A 27,052-nucleotide genomic window follows, 5' to 3' on the forward strand; every position below is an offset into this window, starting at 1 on the left:
TCATCATCGACTTTCTAGGCCAACAACTGTCTATTTCTCAAGATTTACCACATTTTGTGGAAGGATTGAGACAACAGGAGGTTGTAACATTTTCAAGACGTCAACCAGAGACCAGACTGTAAGGCTTGATCCACTCACACTGGAAAGGACCCCTACTCTTTAAGATAAGTGTGGTTGGGTCTTTAACGTGCCCCTTGTGTGGCTCTCCTCAGACACAGGGCTTCAGACTTTACACCCCATCCGAGAGGACATCCCTAACGGAGTCAAGGATCTCATTTTGACTTGAGTAGAGTGAGGAAATAGGTGTAAAATGACTTCCCCAAGGGCACAACATTTGTTGCAAAGTTAAAGTCCTCCCACGCCACTTGGTGAAGCCTATGGTGGCACACATTTCCGATTCGCAGCCCTTGGGCGATACAACTTTGTGCAAGTCTCTACAGCAGGGGGCTAATCTGCTGGTAGTGATGCAATGGTAACAGTAGAGTGTTCCCCTTGCGCATGGTAGGTCATGAGTTTGATCCCCGGCCGGGTCATACCAAAGACTTAAAAAATTATGGTACATACTGATTTCTCTACCAGCGGACAACATTAGTTGCCTTTCCCCCAAGTAAGGGTATCTATGTGACGGGTAATTAATTTATCTGATATTAGCCATCCACAGTCACACAGTAAACAAGCAAGCGAACAAATATTTTCAACTTTTGTATTAAAGTCCATCAGAAAGCACACTTCGCAGAACAGCTTTCTGGGTGCAAATATTCCACGGGAAAATAAAGTAACTCCAGAAAATACCATCTTTTGAACATCTGTGTATGACGTCATCAACGTCTGTGCACATCAACATCTGTGTATGACGTCATCAACGTCTGTGCACATCAACGTCTGTATGACGTCATCAACGTCTGTGCACATCAACATCTGCGTACAACGTCTGTGCACATCAACGTCTGTATGACGTCATCAACGTCTGTGCACATCAACATCTGTGTTCAACGTCTGTGCACGTCAACGTCTGTATGACGTCATTACGTCGGCAGCAAGAACGTCTTACAATACCAAATATATACAGGCTTTATATATATATATATATATAATTATCACGTTACAAACCACTCTAAGTGGTTAGTTACTATACTACAAGGCCACACAACGTCGGTTTTTATGAATGACATTTCTTGCCTGGTTTTATAGCAAGGACTCGCCTAGTAAAATTTCTCACTTCGAAACAATTTTTTTTGCTCTCGCATCAAATGTATTTTTTTTTCTCCAGACGTTGTCATCCATAAGATCGAGTTGATATGCCCTAATATAGCACAATCACGTGAACATGCATATAGTCGTCATGAACACGTGATTTTTCTCCTCCAATGGACGGATAGCAGTTCCCCTGACATGCGCGTCAGTAACACACAAAAACATCTGACCAATAACAGGTTATCACTAGTAGCTACAGCACTGACACCTCATAGAATCTCTCAAAAATACATATAGAGTCCGATTCCGTATCTAGATACGCGCTACTATCTTAAATATATTAGCGATCCAGGCCGCACAGCCGTATATATTTATTTCAAAAATACACAAGTACGTTTAGAATTGGTACTGTTAATATAACAGCTGTTAGGACAAAACACACGGATGTCCAAGAGCATCGAACAACGAGATACTCGGATATCATTCATTCTCGATTCGCGGGCAAACTGACGCCCATAAGTTATATTTTCAACTACAAACCTTGATACATATAGTAGAATAGAACATAGTCTAGAAGTCTTTCTGTACGTGAGTTTTTGAAAGCATTGTTGCTGCCAGCAGCGTTGATAAGCCCCTCTCCCCCCGTCTAACAAGGTCAAGTTCACGACGTTCAACTGACCCTCTGGTAAGTTGAAAGATGCAGACACTGATACGGATAGTCCGCGATTGTTCATTGTCTTCTACGACGTTCAACGCGAACTGAAGCGACGTCAAGTCCAAGTTGGCTGATGATGAGAATCATTCTCGCGAAGACCTGTCCATGGTGCTAGTTTCAGTCTCCTAAAAGGCCGTTGCCATTTGTAACGGTCGATGTTATATCTCAGACCTGTACACTTTTAAGTGTATTAGCACGCTCCGTCTTCATCGGGTTGCTTCCAAGCGTAGAGCATTAGTATTTCAACTTAAGATAAGGCTTTTTGACCTGTGTTCGAACCCGAACAGATGCACTTTTTTTTTACCATCTTTAATACCATTTTATACAGTCATAGATTTGCAATTGAAATGTTTTTTTATACATTTTTGCTTCCAAAAACAAGTTATGATACGTTTTGATGTGGCATCGAACGGTTAGCGATATGGCATCGACCGTTCCGATGGCATCGACCGTTCCCAATGGCATCGACCGTTCCCAATGGCAATGACCGTTCCGAATGGCATCAACCGTTCTTAATGGCATCGACCGTTCCGAATGGCGTCGGCCGTTTGCAAGACGGAAAGGCGCGTCGCGGTTTAGATCAGGCTGTCGACGCTGTGCGGCGATCCGTCGATGCTGTCGGCCTCCGCGAAGCTGATGGCCTCCCTCTTCTTCTCCAGCATGTGCTTCAGCGTGAAGATCTCGGCGGAGAGGAGGGAGACCTCCTGCCGCAAGTGGCTGTTCTCCGACTGCAGGTGCGTGGAGCGTGAGGTGTGGTAGCTCACCATCATGCGCCGCAGCTCCCTGCTCCTCCGCGCCTTCTCGCTGTTCCGGCGCCGCTTCTCCTGGAGGTCGGGGTCCGCCGGACTGTCGGGGAGCTGCTGCGGTAGGGAATGGTGCTCCTCCCGTGCGTGGTCTCGATGTGTGCGGTGGTCGGGGTGGGTGCTGTTGTTGTTGGTCTTGGCGTCGCGGCAGCCCTGCAGTTCGGGGCGCTCGCCGCTAGGGCGCTCGCCCGTGAGCGTGGGCATGACCGGGGAGTCCGGAGAAGTGTCGTCGGCGCTGTCGCCGCTGTGGTAGGCCGACTCGTCGCGATCGCCGCTGTGGTAGGCGGACTCGTCGCGATGCTGCGCGGACAGCTTCAGTCGGAGCTTGTGCGGGAGGCACTTCTCGTCGCCCCACTTCAGGATGGAGCTGCGGACCGTCGGGCTGAGGCTGGGCGGGCGCGTCGGCTCCTGCTCCCGAGCGGCCGGCGAGTTGCAGTCGCTCAGGCTGCTGTTGTCGTCCTCGGAACTTTTTCTCAACCGCTCCTTGGCGAAACTGAGGTCCACGGCCTGCGACGTGACTCCTGCCGGCTGGATTTCTTCTGTTGTGCCAGTGCTTTCAGAGTCCCACTGCGAATGGTCACTACTTAGAATGGGCTGGTGGGGTTTGGTCTCCGCCGTGTCGTACGCTGCGTATCTAGAAGTCGCTAGGTGTCGCTGTTGATACTCTATGTTGATGTCCCGTTGTCGATCGTACCACGCCTGTTGCTGCTGCTCCTGCACGTGGGGATACCCGTTTATGAACGGCTGCGTGTAGACGGCGCGCTCCCCCGGGTACACGTGCGGGTACTGCACGGGCGGGGGGCTGGGCGGGCCCGCCACGTACTGGCGCTGTTGGCCCGACGTCACCTCCGCCAGCCGCTGCTTGGTGGCGTACATCTCCGCCCGGAGCCGCGCGTTCTCCTGGGTGAGCTGCAGCACGCGCGTCTCCAGCACCATGTCGTTCAGCCGCCGCTTCTCCCGGGAGCGCTTCGCCGCCTCGTTGTTCTTGCGGCGCTTGTCCCAGTACGCCACGTCCTTCTTCTCCTCCGGGATGAACTCCCGACGCTTCCGCGACGACAGCACGTCCTTCCGACGCACGTTCAGCACCCTCTCCATCTCCATGGACTCCGTTGGCATGGCGACAGCATCCCCCATCAGCTGAGTGGCGGCCAGGGCGTGCTGATCGGAGTCGTACATGGCGTCCGTGCTGTCCGCGACGTGCTCGATCCCGTCTTCCTTCACCATGGCAACGCGTTTGACTGACAGGCGGTTCAGAAGGTGTTCCCCAAGGGTAGGTGCTCGGTCCTCTTAAAGGCTGACCAGAGCTGATCACTTCTAAAGGCGTGGCTCAGAGGTCGATTCGTGGTCCAAGAAACTCCAGTCACCGGACCTGAAGAAACACAAAAAGAGAAAACAAGCCATAAGTATCCTTGCAAAATGATAGCATCGGTCCTAAAGCTTACAATATCATGAACACAAGGTCTTGATTCGACTCTAAAATGGTGAGGAGCCACCAGAACACACTGCCTCAAATCTACGGTAGCTGAACCCGCTGTCACACAGTCGACGTATTGGTTGATTGGTCGCCCCATGTTAACCTCGACAGAGGGTCGCGCGTATTTGTCGCCTGAAAATCGACCCTATCATATCTAACGGGGCTCGGTGACATGCGAACATCGGTCGACCCCTAAGAATCTCGCGCGCAATGATCGAGAACACACCGGGCGTATTAATGACGAAACTGTCACGAGTAGCTGACAGACTCGCCGGCCGATCGAGTCTCGCGCTGCGGGACAAGGCCAAGGGCTACGAGGGAAAAGCATAAAGAACGAGATATCAAAACAGGAAGTTCCGCTGCAGTACCGTAAGAAGCCGCTAGGGGGCCCAACATCTAATCGTTTCCAGGTCTCATCACAACCTACCAACATACCAAATACCAAGACAGTCCATCAAGGCATTCTCGAGTTATGCTGGTCCACTACAGACAAACAAACACACAAACGCTACACTCTGCATAACCTTCTCGGCGAAGGTAACCAGGAAAACGTTACAACTATAAATTAATACACCTGAACTCACAGTTGTCAGAAATATAGACCCAGCACTCTCCTTATACCACATAGGAGGACGGGACAGACTATCGGTAGGTCTTCTCTTAGTGGCTTCGTCTCAGAAATGAGTTGATCCACTTTCCCTCTCCCACGCGCTTACGACGTGATTATCGCAGCGACCAACAGGACCGAACTATTTACTCCGCATGACCCGTGGCTGATGTCGTTTGCTGAGGCTTGGATCAAAGAAAGATGACCCAATTCTGTTCCATTCTAAAATAAAACCCAGATGTAATTTCTGCCAAGCAGTTTATCATGTATGGTATAACTAAACGTGTTTGTACAAAGTGATGGTGTTAACCAGTACTAAAAAAGAGGTTACTCTAACCGTGTTTGGAGATGAATGTGATATGAGGTGCCCGTGTGCGATACTCGGTGGCAGTGATTGCATCAGCGCGGCGGCCGTCACGTCGACCCCCGTACGGACGTCAGCGGCTTTGTGCCAGCTGATAAGCGCTGCTAATGTGATCAGGCTAAAGAGGGCGCCCTGATACACGATCTACACGTAACCCACCAATTAGGCCGACATACAAGCAGATGGGACGTGTGGTCCGATTTGTTTTTGTCGTTTAGTGCTGTTTTTACTTGATCGAAGGGAATGAAGTGTTTTGGCGTGTCCATGTACCGCGTTTGCCGATTTTTAGCGCACCTTTTTAGTTAACTTGTCGACCATTTTTGAAAACAATTGTGCAGTTATCCGGCATTGGTGACAATGCACTGTGCAGATATGCGGAGTCACTAACAACGGAGTGAATGGGGACCGGTTTGGGATTTTGGGATTCGGTGCAATTAAATGGATTGTGCGTTAATCCGTTGTGCAATTAAGTGGCTTCTACTGTACATGTGTTTGCGTGTATATCCGTAATTCCCAATGTACACAATGCTGCGTTGCCATACCTCCTCAGTGCAACTATTTTCGTATGTGGACTGGAAGGGTATGAGGGTATGAGGTCTACCAGGTCAAAACGAGTGTACCTTCCCTGGTTAAGTAGAATAAACTGAAGACGTGCTGTCAACAAGGTTTTGACGACGAATTGAGATGACACTGAAAATCCGGCTGACCTATTCCACCTACATACTATGTCATCCCAGCCTACATTTCCTACTGAAGGGAAAACTGTTGTCAACATGGTTTTTGTTTTGACGACGAATCGAAATGACACTGAACATCCGGCTGACCTGTTCCACCTACGTAAACATGTCTTCCCAGCCTACATTTCTCCTGAAAGGGGTAAACTGTTGTCTACATGGTTTTTGTTTTGACGACGAATCGAAATAACACTGAACATTAGATTGACCTGTTCCACCTACACGTCCATGTCATCCCAGTCTACATTTCCTACTGAAGGGGAAAACTGTTGTCTACATGGTTTTTGTTTTGACGACGAATTGAAATGACACTGAAAATCCGGCTGACCTGTTCCACCTACACATCCGCATGTCATCCCAACCTACATTCCTCCTGAAAGGGAAAACTGTTGTCTACATGGTTTTTGTTTTGCAATTGACGACGAATCGAAATGACACTGAACATCCGGCTGACCTGTTCCACCTACATAGCCATGTCATCCCAGCCTACATTTCCTCTTGAAGGGGACACTGTAGTGTACAAGGTTTTGACGATTAAATATGATTACAGTTAACATCCCGAATGGACCGGTCCACCTACACACCTTGTTGGAGTACTGTCTTCCCAGATAACATTCCCATTTGAAGAAGGACTCTATGTCTATAAATAGGCTCTAACGATGAACTCGACCTGTACCATCTGACATGTTGTTAGAGTAATGTCGCCCCAGTTAAAATTCCCATCTGAAGAAGGACTCTATGTCTATAAGGTTCTGACGATGAACTAGGATGATTTTGACCTTTACCACCTCCACACTCGTACTTCCATATTGATAGAGTAATGTCACCACAGTTTAAATTCCCATTTGAAGAAGGAATATATGTCTATAAGGTTCTGACGATGACCCATGATGATTTTCCACCTACACATCTGTACTGACATGTCGTTAGTGTAATGTCAGCTCAGTTTACATTCACTGCTGAAAAACAGTTCGGGCTATCACGACCTAGGCTTGGTCATTAGCTGGACGAGGCTGTTATATAAAAGCGACCGGACGTTATATCAGGCCCTAAAAAGGTCGATTACAGACGCCGCATTCATGTTGATATCCGATTGACCTGCCGGTATCTGTACACGTAAGCTGTTTCAAAGGGCCGGATCTCAACGGCCTGAATTCTGATCCTTTGATGTGTTACGTTTCTCTTCATCTCTCTGTTGTTGCCAAACATCAGAGCAAAGCGTCCCTATGGCCCATGTCATTTTTCTTTATGTAAGAGACAACGCTCATCTGTGTACGATATCTAGTATCACTGTGAAGTAAAAAGAGTCCTTTACATAACGCAAAACTGTTACTCAAGCAAATGGATAGATTTTGGAAACGGTCAGACGTTTCAGATAGCATCCACTACCTTTCGTCAGGGACGTCTCAGTAACGGTTTTCTTGCGTATCTTTTTACCTGGATGTCTAACCTTCATCGACGTACGTTGATGAAGGTTAGACATCCAGGTGATAAGATACGCTAAAATAGTTACTCAAGCAACTGGATAAAATTTTGAAACAGTCAGACATTTCAGACAGCATCCGCTGTCTTTCGTCCAGTGACTGACTTCATCGACGTACTTTACATAACAACATAGGGAAAACACTTCACCAACGCAGTGTGGTTGTAGCTTCCCTCTATAGGGTGCTTACTGCAGCATTGTGTTTTCAATTCATCCAGTGGTTGGAACGACGCTGATAGCTGTAGGATTTGTCAACGTTGCTAGCGTTTTGTCATGATGTAATGGTGTCCTGCCAATTGTCACCGCTAGATGGCGTTGTGTGCACAGCGGGGGAGTAAAGCATGGCCCATGGACTGAACTATGCTGGGCATAACAGATGCAAACCTCAGTACAGGTTTTCGCCATCGGGCACACGGAAGCATTGGACATAAGGCCACAGCAAGTAAATTTTATGGATGACATCCTCCGCAGAGTCCAAAATTAATGAGATAGGGCGAAAAAAAAACAAGACGGGCCAAAAAAAACAAGATTCCTATATTTTCAAATTATGAGATCATAAGTCTTGTTAAACAAGAATTGAGGTGATGAAATATGATATCATTACCAACAGGTCTTTTATTCCTGTATTCAATCAATGAGGTTTCATATATAATGTAAAACCTCCTTGATTTAATGTAAAAATGTCATTGTAGATGTGTAAACATCTCAATAGACTAACTACAACAAATGCAGAAAAGAGCTTGTTGTACCGTCATCTGAAGCAACTACATTGGGAATTCATATGCGATGAAACACCTTGTGTATACAGCTCAATTAACTAGACCCCCCCCCGCATTATTCATATAATGTCCTTGCCAGAACAAATGCAGAAAACAGCTTGTTATCATACCATCATGGGCAGGAACTACACTGGGCATTCATATGCAATGAAACAACTTAGACTGTCAATGTTAAACTGTTCTTGAAGATGTGTATACAGCTCAATTAACTAGAACAAACGCAGAAAACAGCTTGTCATACCATCATGGGCAGGAACTACACTGGGTATTCATATGCAATGAAACATCTTAGACTGTCAACGTTTACGACATATTTGCAAATTTTTGGCATGTTGACCACCGTCGGAGGGCAATGAAATTTCTTGTTTTTTATTTCGAAATTAGGCGAAAATTAATGAGCGCGCTGATGTCATCCATAAAAATTACTTGCTGTGGCCTAAGGAAGTATTAGACATAAGAACATACGGAAGCAGTGGTCACGGAAGTTTTGTATTGGTTATAATTTACAGGGTTAGACAGAAGGGAGAAAGTTAAACTGGTTCCAGATACATTTCCCTTTCTAACGTGGCATGGTATGTCTTATTTTAGCGGCAATGTGATTGAACAATGTTGAGCTAACAGATGCAGACCTTACAGGTTTTCGCCATCGGGCACACGGAAGTATTGGACAAAAGAAGTATTGGACATAAGGAAGTATTGGGCATAAGGAAGCACTGGACATAAGGAAGTATAAGACAAAAGAACATACGGAAGCAGTGGTCACGGAAGTTTTGGGGAGAAAGTATATTTCAGGCTCACTTGGTAAAATGACACCGAATCAGTCTGCACTGGCAATGGCAGTACTAAATATCAATTTATTGTCTTACTTTAGGCATAGTTCTGACAAGTTACTGTAGTTCCCCTCATTGACCTACACATGTATATACGTGCCTACCCAAGAGGGCCATTGACCTGTTCTCGTGTGACCCTGATCTCACGGTGTGTCTAAAAACGGTAAGAACACACAACCCAGACCTTAATGACGTCAGCGACAACTACAGCCCTATTGGATGTCTGGGTCACCCGTCATTCGTACGTTGCTGTTAATGTCGTCCGTTTTTCGGTTTCTGGGGCATGAAGCCGTCATCTCCAAGCAGATGTAAGGAGTTGGCTCGTTCTCTGAGTTTTACGCCTGCATTTCTAACATTAAGTATTTTTTTCCAGTATTGTATCTTTCAACGGTTCGGAACAAGGAGACGAAAAACAAAAAGTACTGTTGCAACGATGGGTGTTAAGTACCGAAAATGAGCCGGATCCTTACATCTGCTTGGTGATTAGTTCACTGTTTATTGTGCTGGTCGAAAAGAGCTAGGAGAACTTCCCCGGTACAATGAACCTGTAAATACTGTACATAGTGTCTGTCTTCTTTGTCACGACCAGTGGAAGTTTTCAGTGAGTTAACCTTCTCCCTGCTGTAGTAGTCGTTTGGCACGAATTTTCGTATCGGTTCCAGGGTTCGGCAGCAGGGAGAAGGTTAAACAGCTGGTTCCAGATACCTTTCCCTTCCTTACGTGCCACGATATGTCTTATTTTAGTGGCAATTTGATCGATATCATTTCCGTCTCATGAGGTAGATGGGGATATAGGATGCACCTTAGATACTCCCTTCTGGTAGAATGAAAGGAATAGCTAGAGAAAATAATCAATTCCTCTTTCCGCTGCTGCTATATCTAGAACGCTTCCGTCTGCATTATGCATGAGGTTACTGAACTCTGCTCAGGCGTCAAAACATGTCACGCCGTACCGATGCTGTAATCTTTTATCATACTTTTTGTAATTCTAAGGGACAAAAATGCCCCTTATTTTACTGCCAACCTAGCCAGATTTAAAGTGAGATGCTTCTCGGTGTTTCTCAATAGAATATTTCTACGCCGTATGTTTTTTGAAACGTTAAAAATTGGGTCACTCCTACCCTAAGGTTATATCTTTTATTTTGCCATATTGTTTCTTATTTCAAAGTAAAATGCTTCAAGATATTTCTCATCAAAAAGTTTTACAGCGGTGTATCTTTTTGAAACCGTAAATGCATGATATGTTGGGTCACTCCCACCCTAAGGTACCTGGTTATACCTTTATTTCATCATCTAGTTCTAAGGGACGATAATTTTGCTCATTTTCATTCATGATGAAGACAGCGTATTTCAAAGTAAAGTGCCTCAAGATATTTCTCATCAAAGTATTTTGCAGTGGTATATCTTGTTGAAACTGTAAATGCATGATGCGGTGGGTCACTCCAACCCTAAGGCAATAACGTCATCTCATCATCTTGCTTATAGTTCTAACGAACGGCCTTTTCTTCTCATTTACCTCATCATGAAGAGATAGCGCTTATTTCAAAGCAAAACGCTCCCAGGCACTTCTAAGCGGTATATTTCTACAGTACAGTTTGACATTTGTTTGAAGCGCTAAACCTTTCCGGCATGATGCTTTGGGTCACTCTCCCGATGTTACCGCACATTTCATTTCCGCGCTTGTTTTTCAGCCCGCGTTCCTGGCCCCAGGGACTGCACGCCGCTTCCTGGTCCACAAATCAAAGCCGCGACAGCTTCCCCCTCTGAAACCTTTCCTTACGAAATAATTCATCGGGACATTGAACTCTCCGTGTGCGTAAACAGCAGTCGCACATACACGCATCTCTCCCTCATGCGTAGCCTCTACCAGGCTGCGCGGATCGCTGGGAAAATAGTAGAAATTGGCCGAATAGAGTGAACGTGGTTCACCTATTGTCCGTTTTCTTCGTAGCCGACTCCCTCAATGGCTTAACATACTATTCACTCTATTTGGCCAATTTCTACTATTTTTGCAGCTATATATTCATGTAGCCTGGTAGAGGCTATCTCATACCTACGTTATATATATCAGGTGTATTTGCAGCCAGTGCCACAGGCAGGTACCCAATGTGTAGGGTAATGAGGCTGTTTAACGTGTTCGAGGCACCTCCTCGAGCACGGGACCCCCGTTTTACGTCCCTCCCGGAAGACGATTTCGTGGAAAGCTTCGTGAGGCTACAGCAATCCGGACGTCCTTGGTTGGTCTCCCATCCAAGCACTGTCCGGACCGCGCGTTGCTTAACTTCCGAGATCGAGGGATCGGGTGTATCCAACGCGCCACGCGGCCATAGCATAGAACACTTTCACTCAATTTCCATTGAGCGGGCAGGTGATGGCCGCCATATTGGTGACCTTCATTTGCATTTCGAATGATCGAAGGTCAAGTGTGAAAAACAGTTTTTCATGTTGTAGCGGCAAGTTTTTACGTATTCTTCTGGAGTGTATAAGCACTTCTCGTTGATCTATACACACTCAATAGAGGCCGCCTTAGAGGGTGTATAAAGATATCTAAATGTGCAAAAATAAAATTTCTCTGAAATGCAAAGAGCTGGGGTCATATTGGTGTCCCAATAGCTATGGCGTCGCGTGAAACCGTTCTAAATGGTGTAGTTCCCGTGGCATTGCTTTTACGCTCAATTTGTCATTGTGAAGATCAAGGCCGAGTCGATTTTGGGACGTCTACATTTACATAAGATTCATGAGGTTATTCACCCCTTCTCCCGCTCATATCATAGCCACCCAGGTCACGTACGTCCCGCGCCGCTTCTCATTTTGAACCATAGGTTGAGCAGAGTGACGTAACGTGTTGTTTTTATGATACGCCAGGTCACTCTACCCTCCCGTTTTATATAATATTACACACGCTGGTAGAGATTTGTTTCTATTGCCGGTGTTTTAAGCTTTCAAGGTCCCGCAATGCTTCTGATTTTGAACCATAGGTTGAGCAGAGAAACGTGTTGTTTTCATGAAACGCCAGGTCACTCTACCCTTCCGTTTTCTGTAATATCACACACACTGGTAGAGATTTGTTTTTATTGCCGGTGTTTTAAGCTTTCAAGGTCCATTGCAAGGCCGATTCTCAGTTTTGAACCATCGGCTGAGCAAAGTCACGTGTTGTTTTTATGAAACGCCAGGTCACTATACCCTCCCGTTTTATATAATCACACACACTGGTAGAGATTTGTTTTTCATCACCGCGGTGCTTTAACGCCGCTCCTGATTTTGCGTATCAAAGCGGAGCTTCTTCGGAGCGTTTTATTTTTACAGGATGACTCACCCGGTCAATGAACCCGCGTACGCTTAGCGGTCGCACATATTCATTCCCTAGCCTCCACCAGGCCCTTCTGAGGGGCTATTCGGCAGTAGAATTCGGCAGAAATGTTAGCCTCCACCGGGCATTCATGGACAGAAACGGTGTAAATAATTGACTGTTTCTTAATGGTACCCTATGATTGCAAGACTGCCCTAGCAAATTATTTTCACTATTTGACTAATTTTGTTATTTTTCAGCCGGCGTGGCTAGTCTGTTGGAGACTATCTATCCATCCTCCGTTATGGCGTTCCAGACTCCAGTGATTATTTGTCTCGACCTATTTCTGCTCCCATGGCCACTGCTAACATAACGGGTTACGGCACAGATCCATTTCTGGAACGTTTTCCGCGACATAATCATCCGGTTATTCACCCCTGCTCGGCGCGTCAACCCTATACATGCATGTCATTTCCATAACAGGGATCAAAATACTGTACTTTGTTTCCTTGTGACCTGTACAGTACCAACAGAATTCAAATAAGTCGTAAATTTTACTTGCAATTTGGAAACAAAAATTCTGTATATAGACATTCGTATCATTAGTACATTACTAATTAGATGAAATGTGATTCATAATATTTGAGCCTTAAGATTTTTACCCTACAAAATTGCAAGATTTTTATATTTTACCTGAAATCTGGGGGCTTTCTGCAAGTACGTACATCGATCCCTGTAGTATCGTGTTTATTAATAATTCTTTACATGAGAAATCAGTATATACTACGTAGGCGTCATTGAATAACTCTGCGCAATCATTGTACAGCTTTATTTAGAGCTAAGCTGTTTTCATCCTCCGCTGTTATGTACATGATTCATTGGGGTCATTCAACCCACAGCCAAGTCCGTGTTACCGCTAAACCCCTTATACAGCCTCTAATACACACCCACACGCAATTTGCCATCATGAAATCTCCATTTGGTGACCCTCCATTCAGCGCTCCTCGCTCAACTCGGCCTGACCATATTTGGTAGGCTGTGGCGGACACGTAACGAGCACTCTTGGTGCGGATATAGTCGGGATTTATTCGCGCGGAGGCTTCTTCAGATCATCTACCTGTTTCACGTACAGGGCTGGCCATATAAGAACACGCGCGCGACTGTATAGTAGAATGGAACTCGTTATCATCAAGTTCTGTAGGAGCATTCTCACTAAATAGCTTTAAAAAACGGTTGCAGTCAGATGTGCAAAGACTCGGTGTGACAGACCGTTCGGTGTAATATAACCAGCTGCTGTCGCGCCGCGTGCCTGCGAAGCTAGTGTGTTACGCCTAATGGCGGTTGTACCGGCTATATAGATACAGATACACAAAACAGCCAAAAAGCCATAGAAAACCGCCAGCTACGATGAATAAATAGATATAGCCGGGATTTATTCGTGCAGAGGCTTCCTCAGATCATCTACCTGTTTCACGTACTGGACTGGCTACACGCCCGCGATCACAAACCAGCCAAAAAGCCATAGAAAACCAGCTGCTACTCATTTTTACGCAGAATAGAAATAGCTGAATAAATAGATATAGCCGGGATTTATTCCCGCTGAGGCTTCTTCGGGTCAGTTATCTGTTTCTCGTACACATTGGCGTAAAAAAGGTAAATCTAGTACAAAAGTACAATATATAATGCGGCTTCGCTACGGCTAGCGTATTTAGCCAAGCACATCGGATCACTCCTACTCTTCTCGATAAGTGTGTTGGGTTCTTTTATGTGCAAACGTGGTTGAAATACCTGTCAAATGTAAGCGACACCACCAAACTAGTTTTCAAGTCCGCGTGGCCAGATACGAAAAGTCATTCTTTACGTGGGGGTAACATGAAGAACAAGTTATGGAAAGACGATATGCTTTTAACATAGTTTATACTAACAAATTTAACTGATGCCTGGATACTAAAACAACTAAAGGTCAGTTCTGACGTGCGGCGGAATCATATTAACACGGAGAAGTTTTTTTTTTTCTTTTTCATCTACTCGGAAAGAGGCAAGCGATGTCGGAAGGCCATTTACAAATCCCGTATGACCCGGTGCTAAAGGTCAATAATGACGTCAGAGACTCTTGGATATTTCAGATTAACCTTTTGCAGAAGGTCTGTTTCTTATTTCATGTACTTAGAACAGACGGAGTTAAAGGCATGCAGGCGACGACGTCGGACATCTGTGAAGTCACGGTGACCCTGTTGTTAAAGTCATTTATGACGTCAAAGGCAGTTGGATTTATCAGACTGACATAGCAAGGTCTTTTTCGTTTTCATCTACGACAAAGATAATAATAACAGACGATCATCGCTGTGGGACCATTTGTAAAGTCAGGGTGACCTGATTGTAAAAGTCACTGGTGACGTCGAACTAAGCTGAACATGTCACTTTATCCTGGTATAGTCCACGAAACACCGGGTGGATTTTGTGCGACCTCCTACTTAAAGTCATTCCTGACGTCGTAATCATTTGGATAGGTCAAATTAAAATGTCGAGATCAGTCTATGTCTTTTTCATCTACTGAAAACAAACAAGCAACGCCGTCGGAGCATTTACAAATTCTGTATGACCGGAAACTAAATAAAAATAATGAGTGTCGTCGAAGCGATCTGAAGAGGTCGGACTGACACAGCGAGAAGGTCTTTTAATTTTTCCTTCTACTCGAATAAAACCAAGACTTCAAGACAAGCGTCGCCGTGGGACCTATGTGAAGTCAGTTGGACCTGATTGTTAAAGACATCAATGGCGTCAGAGGCTATCGCATACGTCAGACTAACTACTTTTTTTTTCTCATCTACTTGAAACAACAACAAAAAAACAAGACCCTAAAAGACAAGCGTTGATGTGAGACCATTTGTAAAATCAGGGTGACCTGATTGTAAAAGTCACTGGTGACGTCGAACTAAGCTGGACATGTCATTTTATCCTGGTATAGTCCACGAAACGCCGGGTGGATTTTGTGCGACCTCCTACTTAAAGTCATTCCTGACGCAAAAGCCATTTGTATAGGTCAGATTGAAATGGAGATCAGTCTATGTAGTTCTCATCTACTAAAACAAGTTGCCGGCAGCCATTTTGATACTAAATGTCATCTGTGACGTCGGAGTAACTTGGATATATCAGATTTACCTCGACAGAAACTTTATTTCTTTTTCATCTACGAAGAAGAAACAGAATGCCCCGAGCCTATAAGTCACCCAGGACGTCAGAGCAAATTGAATAGGTCGTATCAACATTTCAGGAAGGTCTTTGTTGTTTCTTTCATCTACTTAGAGCAAGCACAGCCAAAGGCAAGTAACGCCTTTATACCACACCAAAACAAAGTTGCCAGTGAGATGCTGGAAGGTGCCAGCTTTTAAAAGATGTTTTCAGATTGACAATTTTACAATAAAAAGATAGTTTCTACTATCTTTCTTTAAACGTTAAATCGCGGTCAGCTTCGATCATTTCCAAAGTGGCAAAGTTGTCAATCTGAAAACACCTTTTAAAAGCTGACACCTTCCAGCATCTCACTGGCGAGTTTGTTTTGCCAGTTTTTGTCGTTAAAGCAAACTAGGAAGCAATTTGTCGGGTCATGGCTGATTCGAATCGGAGTTTCAAAAAAGTCGATTGGTCGGGGTGTACCATAATGAAGTCAGAATGGCCTGATTTTAAAAGTCATTAGTGACGTCAAAGGCATCGTGAGAAGGTTATATTAACATAGTGAGAAGGTCTCAGGTTTTTCAACCGTATTTAGCCGCCTCGACAATTTTTCACTTTTTTCCTCCGTGAAAATGGAGGTATTGTTTTCGGTCTGTTTGTTTGTTTGTCTTGGTGTGTGTCCGTAGTTGGCCCGGGTCCGTAGACATGCAGAAAACGAAGTCGGACTCAAGTCGCGTAGACTTGTGTGCAAATCCACGACTCCCAGTCTACTCCTTGTGAGGTGTGCAATGCTCTTGTTAGGGGTCATATTAAAATTAGTGAAGGTGCAAATTTGGATATTGTTTCTTACTGTTTATGCCATAATGTTTCGTTATCTGTGTTATGATTTTGTGCACTCTTTGGTGCAAGTTGGTCATGATTCAAAGCGAGACAACACTGCCGTCGTCACACCGCCATCGCAGCTGGGCGTTCCAAGTCACTTCGCGGCCCTGTGTGTAAACAGACCGCACTTGAGTCAGACTTCAGCTAATAAGTGTACTCCGAGTGTGTTTAGAAATGCATGTGTAAACTGGGCCCAAGTGTACTCCGTGGGCTTGGAAATGCGTGTCTAAACCGCGCCTAAAGACAGGCGACGCCGTCATACCGGTTAACAAGGTCAGCGTGACCTGATTCTAAAAGTCATTAGTGACGTCAGAGGAAATTGAAAAGGTCATATCAACATCGCGAGAAGGTCGGGAGTTTTCATCTAAATAAGCCGCACAAATTTGTCACGTTTTTGAAAGATTTATCAGTCTTGTTCGTTGACTTTGTGACTCGTGTGGTAGTATCTGAATCTTCGCCATGACATCCGGTTTATAGCTGGTGTGTTACGCCTAATGGCGGTTGTACCGGCTTTATAGATACAGATACAGATCCGTTTCTCTTTTTTTTTTAATTCCCTGAAAAATCTTTATTCAATTCGTTCACCCGCTCACTCAATCAGGTTTCTCCTCAAGCTCGAGAACCAGGAAATCGAATTGCCGCGGCCCTTAAAAAAACAACAGACTAAAGGGTAAGCGAAGCCGTCAGGCCGTGAGCAAAGTCAGGTTGCCCCGCCACTAAAAGTCATCCCTGGCGTCTGAGTCAATTGTATAGGTCAGACTGACATGTCGTTTTGTTTTAAATCTCCGAAAACAGAGTTGAATGTACATAAAGTGGGTCCAACGCGTAACCAAAACAGTCCTCATGCTCTGATTGTATAAGTCGGAGTCGATTAAAAGGTCGGATTGACATGCAAGGTTTTTTTCTCTATATCTACGAAAAGCGAGTTAAGCTGGTCCGCCTGGTGTGTTACGCCGAAGGGCGGTTTTACCGGTAATACAGATACAGAACTGAAGATTTAAGCTGCCCGGTAACATAAGTCATCCTAACGTCAATTGAAAAGGTCGGATTGACATGTCAGTTTGTTTCATTCTAAATCTACAAACACAGCTGGCGACATGATTCCCCTGGTGAAATTAAAATGAACAAACAAACAAATGAGAGTCCATCAGACAAGCAGCTGGAATACAGCATCCTGTTAGCTATGTTCTCCCTGGTGCAGGCGGCAATCGTATGATTTCTCGTTTGGGTCAGACTGACATGTCCTTTATCTATTATAATCTACCAACAAACACAGCGCTAAATGTGAGTCCATCAGACGGTTTAACCAGCCGGAATACAGTGATACTAAAAGCCGTTGTTGACGCTCGCACCACCCCGATGTATAGGTCAAACGCATTTGGCTTATGTAAAAACGCTTTAGCGCCGCATTACAACCTGCCAAGTCACGTTCCCAGTAAGCCGTGGATAGGTCACCGCCGCGGTAACATTTCCCGCTTCCTGGGGTCGTGACGGAACGGGGGGGCTCTGTTTCCGCACCAACTAACCCCCGCCAAGCCTCGGTAAACCCGCCGGGCGCCCGGCCCGAAAGCCTGCACAGTGTGTACACTAAAGCCGTGCAAAGTGCGCTGCTATTTTTACCCATGGCGAGGGTTATTACATCTAATAACAGCTTTGCTTCTGACGGGCTTGTTTTTTTAGTTGTTAGGCAATAGAAGTTGTCATACGATGTATCTTATACAACAAGCGTTGCGCAATGAAGTTGTTATTCTAGCGGTTGTGTGTATCAAACGGCGTTTGTAGTTGAGGAGGATAACTCAAGAAGCTATGGGTGGATAGTACTGAAATTACAATGGCTAGCTAGAAAGAAAGGCTGTCAGAAAAAGACCAATGTTAATACAAGGAGGTTTTATATGATATATATATAAAACCTCCCTGGTTAATAGCAGGACTGGGCCGGTATAATAACACCCCTATTGATGCTTTGGTCCCAATTGCACAGGTGCCCGTAGGGGGTGTAGTCCCGGCTGGGCCCCGAAGACAGATTCATTTCCCGGTGGACTGCCGGGTACCGGAGGTACCTCCCGGTGCTCGCACGATTAGCTCACGGCGTCTATTTGTTACCGGGTTCCGCGTTGAATTTGAGTCCGAGTTAAAGTCACAGCGGGTCCCGGCCGGGCCCAAAATAGCCCGGCGGCCGCAGGGTGTCCCCCAGGGCCACGTAGGGGTCACGCCCGAAAGTGCCAAAAACATCAGCCCGTGAACTACCCAGTGGGGTACTTTTTTTCAACTTGGACCGAAGCTTAATCCGTGAAGTACTGTTACCAGGCTGATGTATAAAGGATCTGCCCTGAGGTTTCGGTACGTCTGAGCACGTACTGAAGCGACATGTAACATTTAACCGCGTCTGATGTTTGGGTTCGAGGCGGTGTCAGGTTACATCACAAGAGCGGTAGAAATATCACGGCCCGGGTCGCGCGTGCCCGTCTCGGAAACGCGCGGCCGTCGCCGTTTGAAACGGTCGTCGCCATTTGAAACGGTAGTTGCTGTTTGAAACGGTCTTCGCCGTTTGAAACGGTCGTCGCCATTTGAAACGGTCGTCGCCGTTTAAAACGGTCGTCGAATTTTGAAACGGTCGTCGCTATTTGAAACCGTCGTCGCCATTTGAAACGATCGTCGCCAATCAAAACGGTCGTTGCCGTATTGTTTCAGTAGCAAGATATCTTTTTACAGGGAGGGAATGTTAGCCCCTCCCAGGCACCTCCACGAACACAAGACCCCCATTTTACGTCCCTTCTGAAAGACGTTGTGCAGCCCCAACCGAGATGTCCTGTCCCAGAATACTTACTAGCAAAGAGTACTAGATACTAAATATTGCAGCAACAAAATATTGAAACACTTAGAACGAGTCGGGTCCTTACATCAGCTTGGAGATCCTTGGGAGGAGCTCAGGTGGTGTCTGGAGCCAGCGAGCTCACTCGGAAGGTCAAGCAGCCTACAGCAGACGCGCGTGTGACCTGACATTTTAGCTGGCAAACAGGGTACCACAACCCCACTCATCTCCAAGCAGACGTGCGGAGGACAGGTTGTGTTTCAGGCAAAAGAGGTATTTATTATTGATTAAAAAAAAGGTAAAGCAGCCATCCTCAATTGAGGTGAAGCATGATGCAGACAAAAAGGGAGAAGTAAAATAGCGTTCCGTCAATTTCCACAAGATTTTGCGATCTGTACAGTACTAGAAATCCTGGTTAAACTGGTGTTTTACGCCGAATGGCGGTTATACCGGCTATATAGATACAGATACAGACCGGAGTCTGTTAATTCAAAGATATTCGCTAAAAAGACAATCAGAACTTTTGACTTCAATTCATGTCACTTGTCATGTCATCGATGGATTGACTTGAAATTTAGGATTTATAAATGGGAGACCGCCCTAACACATTCTCAGCATCTTAATCGCGATCTCTCTAGACAGATCTCTAATGGTAGAATTGCCTATTTTCCAGATCACATTCTCTACCCTGACATAAATAGGCTACGCCACTAGACAATCTAACACCCTTTTTGGCACATCTCCAGTTCTTGTCTGCAACTACAAAGTCTGGGGGGGCTTAGCAGTCTACTGTCAGCAGGAGAGCAGGGTAAAAATAGATGTCGGCACTAGAGGGTTCTTGCAAAGCTTTATTTATGATATTTCTGATATGCAACACAGAAAAACGGTTATACAAAATGGCGGCGGTCATGTTACAACTGCCAGTGTCAGCGGTGTCAGATTACGTCACGTGACCGGGGTGACTCTCCTTATGTAACAGCTGACGACCTTGATGGGTCAGTGATCGCCCCCTGACGGGTGACCTTGACATTTAGCAGACGTATCTGTGCAGTCGCACCATATGGTGACCAATTGGACGCCAAGAAAAGAAAGGCTCTGATAGCATTCGCAGAAATCCGTCCGAAACTATATCAGAAGAAAGAAGGAAAGGAAAATACGGGCGACTACAAAAGTGACGTCTGATCCCCTCGATCCCTCCCCAGAATAGACCCCCCTCGACACCCCCCCCCCAAAAAAAAAAAACACACACACAGAGGCTAGTCTATAAATACACCGCGGATCTGGTTCCATGTCCTTCCTGGCCGCCATATGAGGGGGGGGGGGGGAGTACTAAAATTGGCCAAATAAATAAAAGTGAAGATTAAAGAAAGTCACTTCGACCACAGAGGTTTGGGCTCTTCTTCTGCGTACTGTAAATGCAGAAATGTTCGCGGGAATTTAATTTTGCGGTAGGGAGAAAATTGAGTGTTCGTGGTGGTTTTGAAAAAATAGTAGCGCCGCAGTCACACAATGGAAGGGCTTTTCGCGGTGTTTTCTTAAGTTCGCGGTAAAGAGTTCTGAAGTCACAGTATGTGCAATCCGTGCCGCACAGCTAATATGTCGCGTTTGTGGATGAATAGGGAACGGATTTGATGAAATATTCATGCAGCGCCAGAGAAACACGGCGAATAGTCTGGCAGTTATTGGGCCGTACGTGCAACATCTTATGAACACCGTTGCGAGCATTCTTATGTGTTTCCACACTTCGTTTGAATAAGAGATATTTCTTGCGTTTATTTTCGGGAATCATGCCGATTGCAAACTGACAGCACGGGGAAATGTCATACTACTGTACAATAGTTCACAGATGTGTGTTGCATGAACACGTGTTTGTCTACCCATCGTCGTAAACAAGCGATATTTCTTGGCTTTATCGTCGCGAATCATGCAAAACTGGATGCACGCGCGGATGTCAAACGTAAAAGTGCGTGCCGTGTTACCTCCCCGCCCACCGCTGCCCCTGTGTCAACATGCCGGGAAGACCGGGTGCACTGACCGCGCTTTTTCGGTCAACGAACTGTTCCGTATTAATATGCAGTATCAGGCACTAGAATACATGGTTTCAATTAGTAAATAGGGCGCGATGATTAGTCTGAACAGATTCGAAGTATCGTATGCCATATCACATCATATCATATTCATTTCATGTCTAGCTGCTCCTTCGTGGATTGAAAAACAAGTCTGTTCTTCAACGCGAAAGCAATAATTAAACCGAAGGTATACCGTAGCTTCGCCTTTACGGGCAAAGAGAAAAGCGTCCTCATTTTAATTAAAACCAACGCAATCCTGTTAGTCAGGCTAGTAGGCCACGGGTAAGGTGCTCCCATGCCGGCTAGCGATCTACGCACAGGGACCGTCACGAAGCCTGTAAGATAGGCTGTTCCCGAGGTAACGTTCAATGCCCGCCTCGAAGCCTTCTAGCAACTGGCCTTGGGCTGTAACTACCACCCAGAAGCCTACCGAAGCCAGCTAGCGAGACTCCCCCCGGTTTGCCCCGCCCTGAAGCCCGCTAGCGAGACCCCCCCCCCCCCCCCCCCCGCGGGGGGCGCAACCGTCTCGGAGTCTACAAGCAAGCCTACCCTCCCCCGTGCCCGTCCCGAAGTCTGGTAGCTAGGCTACCCCCGGGTGCAGTGTCCGTGCGTTGCCGGTCAGTGACCTGACCTCACGTCGTGCTATAATTAAACATCGCGGCTTGCCGAGGCGAAATCAGGTATGCAGCGCCGCACGCGTTTCTGACCCGGTAATAGAACCACCATCTCTTGGCCGATTTGCGTGATGTCGGCTCGTTTTATTTCCGCCCAATTTGTAGGTTTTCGTGAATCTGAGGCTATATTTATATATATATACCTCATGGCTTGCCAAGGCGATAAAGCGCCGCTGATAGGAAAACAGCCGGGATCTCTCCACGTTTCTTTAGCTGTATCTATTTATCTGTTTATCTATTTATCTCTCTTTATATATAATTATATATATAGGCTATATAGCTAGCCGGTATAACCGAAGATTCGACATAACACATAATAATCTTTGTGCTTTTTTGTGTGATTTAGACTCGTTTTATTTATCCGCTCGATTTGTTGATTCTTTTCTTTCTTTGTTTTTGATTATGAATCTTGAGGATTATCCCTTCAACCGATTTCCAAAGGAGATATTTTCTGAATCTGAGGCGGTGTTTTTCGAGTACAATGTTGGTGATAAAATGACCTCTTTTGTGTGATTTCCGCTCTTTTTATTTCCGTTCGATTTGTAAATTTTCGTGATTCTCTGGCGCGTATAATACCGTAAGAAATACGCGATGCAAAACGATGATGTCTGTCCCATTTGTCGTCAGTTCAGCTCATTTTTAGCGCTGGATCTCTAGGGTCCATTCTAAGTCACCGGGTGGGTTTTTGGGTTACCTTTGGTTACAGCACCGAGGTCTTTAGAATAGATCTATTTTGGTTCCGCCGTCAGCGGTGTTTTCAGCAGAGCGCGTCACGACCCGTGCAGGATGTGGTTATGGTGGCAGCGCCAGATAAACAACCTTCTCAAAAACTTCATTTTCTAAAAGCTGTTATGAGGGTACTCTCCAAGCAGAGGTTCAATGGTGGAGAAGATTGTGACCTTTTTATCATATATGTCCCGTTTTCTGATCGGCACTCTGCACCTTGGACAGAAAACAGGGCATACATCATGATAAAAAGGTCACAATCTTCTCCATCAACCTCTGCTTGGAGGTAATGAGCGCACTAGAAAAGGGGACCTATTCTTAATCCCGCAGAAAATTAAGGTCTTAAGCGACCTTTAATCACTCACTGCTTAAAATAGCGGCGTAATTAAGATAGTTACGTAAATCCCTGGCGATAGCTCCACGGGGAGCCGAGCCAGGCCGACCGGTCTGCTCGACCTATTTTTGCCCGTTGTACTCTTGCATCATCATATAATACGTTCCATTTTGAAAAAGTTTTTCCCCCCAAAAAATAAAATCCCAACCGCTCCACATTTTGCAGTTTCTCTAGTAAAAACTCTCGAGAAAATTATATCAAAGAGAAATTGCAAAATAATATTCATTTTTCGTTGGTTTGCGCGCCGCCGTCCCAGCCGTGTGCACCAACGGTGAAAAAGAGATTTGGGGAATTCATCGCCCGAGGGATCGGTTGCCATGGTAACGGATAGTTTGTGGTGGGGACAACACAAGGGCCGGGAAAAGAGTGAAAACGTATTTCCGAACCGATTACGGGCAACAATGCGACTGGTATCCGTGGGGAACCTTTAATCGAGCGCCCGAACGTCATCAAAAAATCAACAATCGTTTTAAGAATAGTCTGAGTGTTTGTTAGATTATTATACCAGTCAGAGACATAGCAGGGTACATGTCAACACTACTGCACAACAAACCGGCACTTCTCAGAAACCCACGGCCGCCCGAAAATCGGCAGAAGCAACCGGGTAAACACACAACAATACTACCCTACCCTGAGATACACTGACATTAATATCCCCAAGCGAGTCAGACGGATTCTAAGACCCCAACACAGCATAGCCACATCGAAACTGGTATTTTCTAACCGCTGTGATTTTCTGACATTCGTCCAACCGAGAGCAGACGTCTACTAACAAAGATGACCTACCAGAAACTGCCAGTTTCGGCGGGAGTCTATCCGGGATGCCAAAAATCACAACCCAGGAACGAGACCGCCAGACTGACTTCCAACCACACGGCACCGACTGAAATACACGGCTAGCGAGCCGCCTGAACCCCGGAGGTGCCGTTCTATACTTGGCCGAGCCGCCTTTTTGCTCTGCTGTACGCCCTGTGTACATGTTATGTCATCTACCTACTTCTTTCTGACTCAATAGCAGTTGAATAATACATGTACAGCGCCCTGAATCTAGAGTTTAACAGATCTCTTCAGTCGAGTCCCAAATGACTCCCAATTTGCAAATAATCAGGTATGTTATACAACATATTTTGCGCGTAGGCTCCACAAATTGGGTTATAAATAGATTTCTTTCAGTCGGTGCGATCGTACAAAAACAGTGTCATCTTACTCTTTGTGTTAAGATTTGCCTGGTCCTTTTCACAAGACGGGTAACTCGAAATCAAAATCGACTGCGGGAATGGGTTTGTTTGTTTGCGACGTTGTTAAAACAGTTTTATGAGTGAACAAGGTCGTATTATGTCACACAACAAATCTCAAATAAGCAGAAAATAGAACCGAGGCATGCGCGCCCCCATACCCACCCCCGAAAACCGCGCGAATTATTCATAGCGTTCATTATCATGTTGCAATGTCAGGGTCGGCTGAGGACAACAAACCCCCATCCAAACCGACGGGCAGCGCCGACAACAACATTCCCCGCCAAAAACCGCGGGAAAAAACGCCCCAAACCTAACCGAACGTCCTACCTGTAAGGTGACGATCGCTGCCGTCCGGTAAGAAAGTCCACGGCGTCTTGCGAGACGACTTTTCCGAGAGGAAAACAACGCAAACCGCCTCGAACGTTCCACAACCGGCTACTGAGCGAGCAGGGAAAGTAGGTCGCATCGCCCTGTGGAACGTACCAACCTTCACTCACGGGGGTGTATTATATCTTATTAATATCTAATATAACATTAATATACCTCACAATACTACTACATGTGCTCTATTCGTTGTATTTATATCATTATAAATAGAAATATATTTCACGAGGACGTTGTTTATTGTTTGGAAAGGAAAAATATTCAAAAGAGTTACCCCCGCGACCCCCTATCGACCGTCCCACGAAAAGATCGACCCGACATTACCGTGTCGTAACTGGTGCGCTCTGATTGGTCGCTATCGACATAATTACATAATCACCCATTCCGCACCACTTCCCAAACCTCGCCTCACGGATCGCTCAGCAAAGGAAAAAATACACCGAAACACGAAGTCTGTGCGCCCATACTACGTTCTCTAGATGCCCCAGGTGATTTTAAGAAGGCATCCGTGCCTTACGTGCCAGTTTGGCAGGTAGAAATGGCGGGATCCGGCCACGGTTGGCTGTCGGGTGACCCTCACAGTGACCTTGCTGGGTATTTATCGTCTGCAGCCTGGTTACGTGTCAGAGACAGACGACACATCACTGTTACGTAATGCCAGGAATTCGCGCGGGGTAACCCAAGGTTGTTCGCCCAAGACACCCTCCCGCGTGGACTTAGAGAACCTCATTTCCTTAAAGGTCTGCTCGTAAATCGATGGCGACGCGCCGGAATGCCTAAAAGGGCTGATCGGGCGGCGCGGGCGCTCATAGGCCCGCCGGTGGGTCACTCCAGGTCAGACACTCCATGGGGAGATCACCTTTCCAACGGCCCGCTCTATTTTCGCGATTACGCAATGCCGTTGCCATGGCGACCGAATTGTAAAGTGGGGCGCCGTCCCAGATGTAGGACACGCTAGTTGAAGGTGAAGGAATCCGTGTTTACTGGGCTGAGAGAGTTCTGGCGGGAAAGAACTATGTGTTTTGGCGGTAAAGCAAGCAAGCGTAGAACAGCTTCTATCGTCCCACTTATAGCCTGAACACAAAACGTGCTCGACATAATTGATAAGACAGTTTCCATTGGTTACGTAATTATTTCTCTGTTTGGTGATCGTTAACGTTTTCATTTTTCTGTACCAACATCTGTGTAACGTTATATGTATATACAGTGTACAGTTTCGCCGTGCAAGATATCGTTGTACTTTGTTCCTTAACTTATGCCTTTGTATTGTCAGAAGGGACTCGAATCGGTATGCAGGTCGATTTTTGGTTGAGACGTCAAGGGTCAAAAAAATAACAAAGGTATAGATTACATGGTTAAAGTCATAGCAACTCCTAAACAGACAGGAGATGTAGATTGACTTTAGAACACCAAAACCAAATATTATTCGTCAATATGTGTGTTTAAACCCACTTAAAAGAACCCATCACACTTATCGATGAGAATAAGGGTTCGTCCCGGTGCGCTATAACCAAACGTCGAGTCGTTTTGAGCCACATTTTTCACTGTCAGCCATAGAAAGGGGCATGACACGTTGAGAACTTACGAGTGGAACCCCCTTTCCCAAACAAGCACCATCGAAACGTAACAAACACTCAACACTCACTTAAAAGAACCCATCACACTTATCGATGAGAATAAGGGTTCGTCCCGGTGCGCTCTAACCAAACCTCGAGTCGTTTTGAGCCCCATTTTTCACTGTCAGCCATAGAAAGGGGCATGACACGTTGAGAGCTTACGAGTACCCAAACGCTCTCCCAAACAAGCACCATCGAAACGTAACAAACATAACACTCAACACCAACAGCAGCCCGGACAGGGTAACCCTGACCTCCTCCAGGCCACGGACTGTGGCGGCGGGGAAAACAAATGTATACTGTAAGTGCAGAAATGTTCACGGAGATTTAATTTCGCTGTACCGGGGAGAAAATAGAGTGTTCGCGGTGGTTTTGAGTTCGGGTTTGAAACAATGGTAGCGCTACAGTCACGCAATGGAACGGCTTTTTGTTGTGGTTTTAAATACGCGGTAAAGAGTTCACCGCGAAAACCGCGAAAATAAAATCACCGCGAGCATTTCCGCATTTACAGTACGCACCCGGCTTCTAATAGTCGCCCTAGTCAAAAGGCTACAGTCAGAACTGACATACAAGCAGTTCAGATGATGATCTAAGGCAGTGTTGTGCTATCGGGAAACACAGTGGACACCTATTTCCTCACTTGACTCAGGTGGAAATGAGTAGCTAGCTTCGGTTAGGGACGTCCTTCGGACAGGACGTTAAATGGAGGTCCCGTGTTTGAGAAGATCCACACCTCCAGCACGTTAAAGAACCCTCCACCTATCCAACGGACGTCGCTAACCGAAGCTAGGTAATCATTTTCGAAATTAAG

The 27,052-nt window shown here is 45.9% G+C and overlaps 1 protein-coding gene across 1 annotated transcript; it reads right to left on the reverse strand.

Moving 5' to 3' along the window:
• Positions 1–689: 689 nt before the first annotated feature.
• On the reverse strand, positions 690–24,715 carry LOC136444776 (nuclear factor interleukin-3-regulated protein-like). The gene is made up of 2 exons (XM_066442519.1): positions 24,569–24,715; positions 690–4,081 (listed from the first exon to the last, which is right to left on the reverse strand). Exon 2 carries the CDS (start codon positions 3,934–3,936, stop codon positions 2,485–2,487), a length of 1,452 nt encoding a protein of 483 aa, XP_066298616.1. The 5' UTR covers positions 3,937–4,081; positions 24,569–24,715; the 3' UTR covers positions 690–2,484.
• Between the last annotated feature and the right edge of the window lie 2,337 nt (positions 24,716–27,052).

The sequence above is a fragment of the Branchiostoma lanceolatum genome, chromosome 11 (genome assembly GCF_035083965.1).
Source record: "Branchiostoma lanceolatum isolate klBraLanc5 chromosome 11, klBraLanc5.hap2, whole genome shotgun sequence".
NCBI lineage: Eukaryota > Metazoa > Chordata > Leptocardii > Amphioxiformes > Branchiostomatidae > Branchiostoma > Branchiostoma lanceolatum.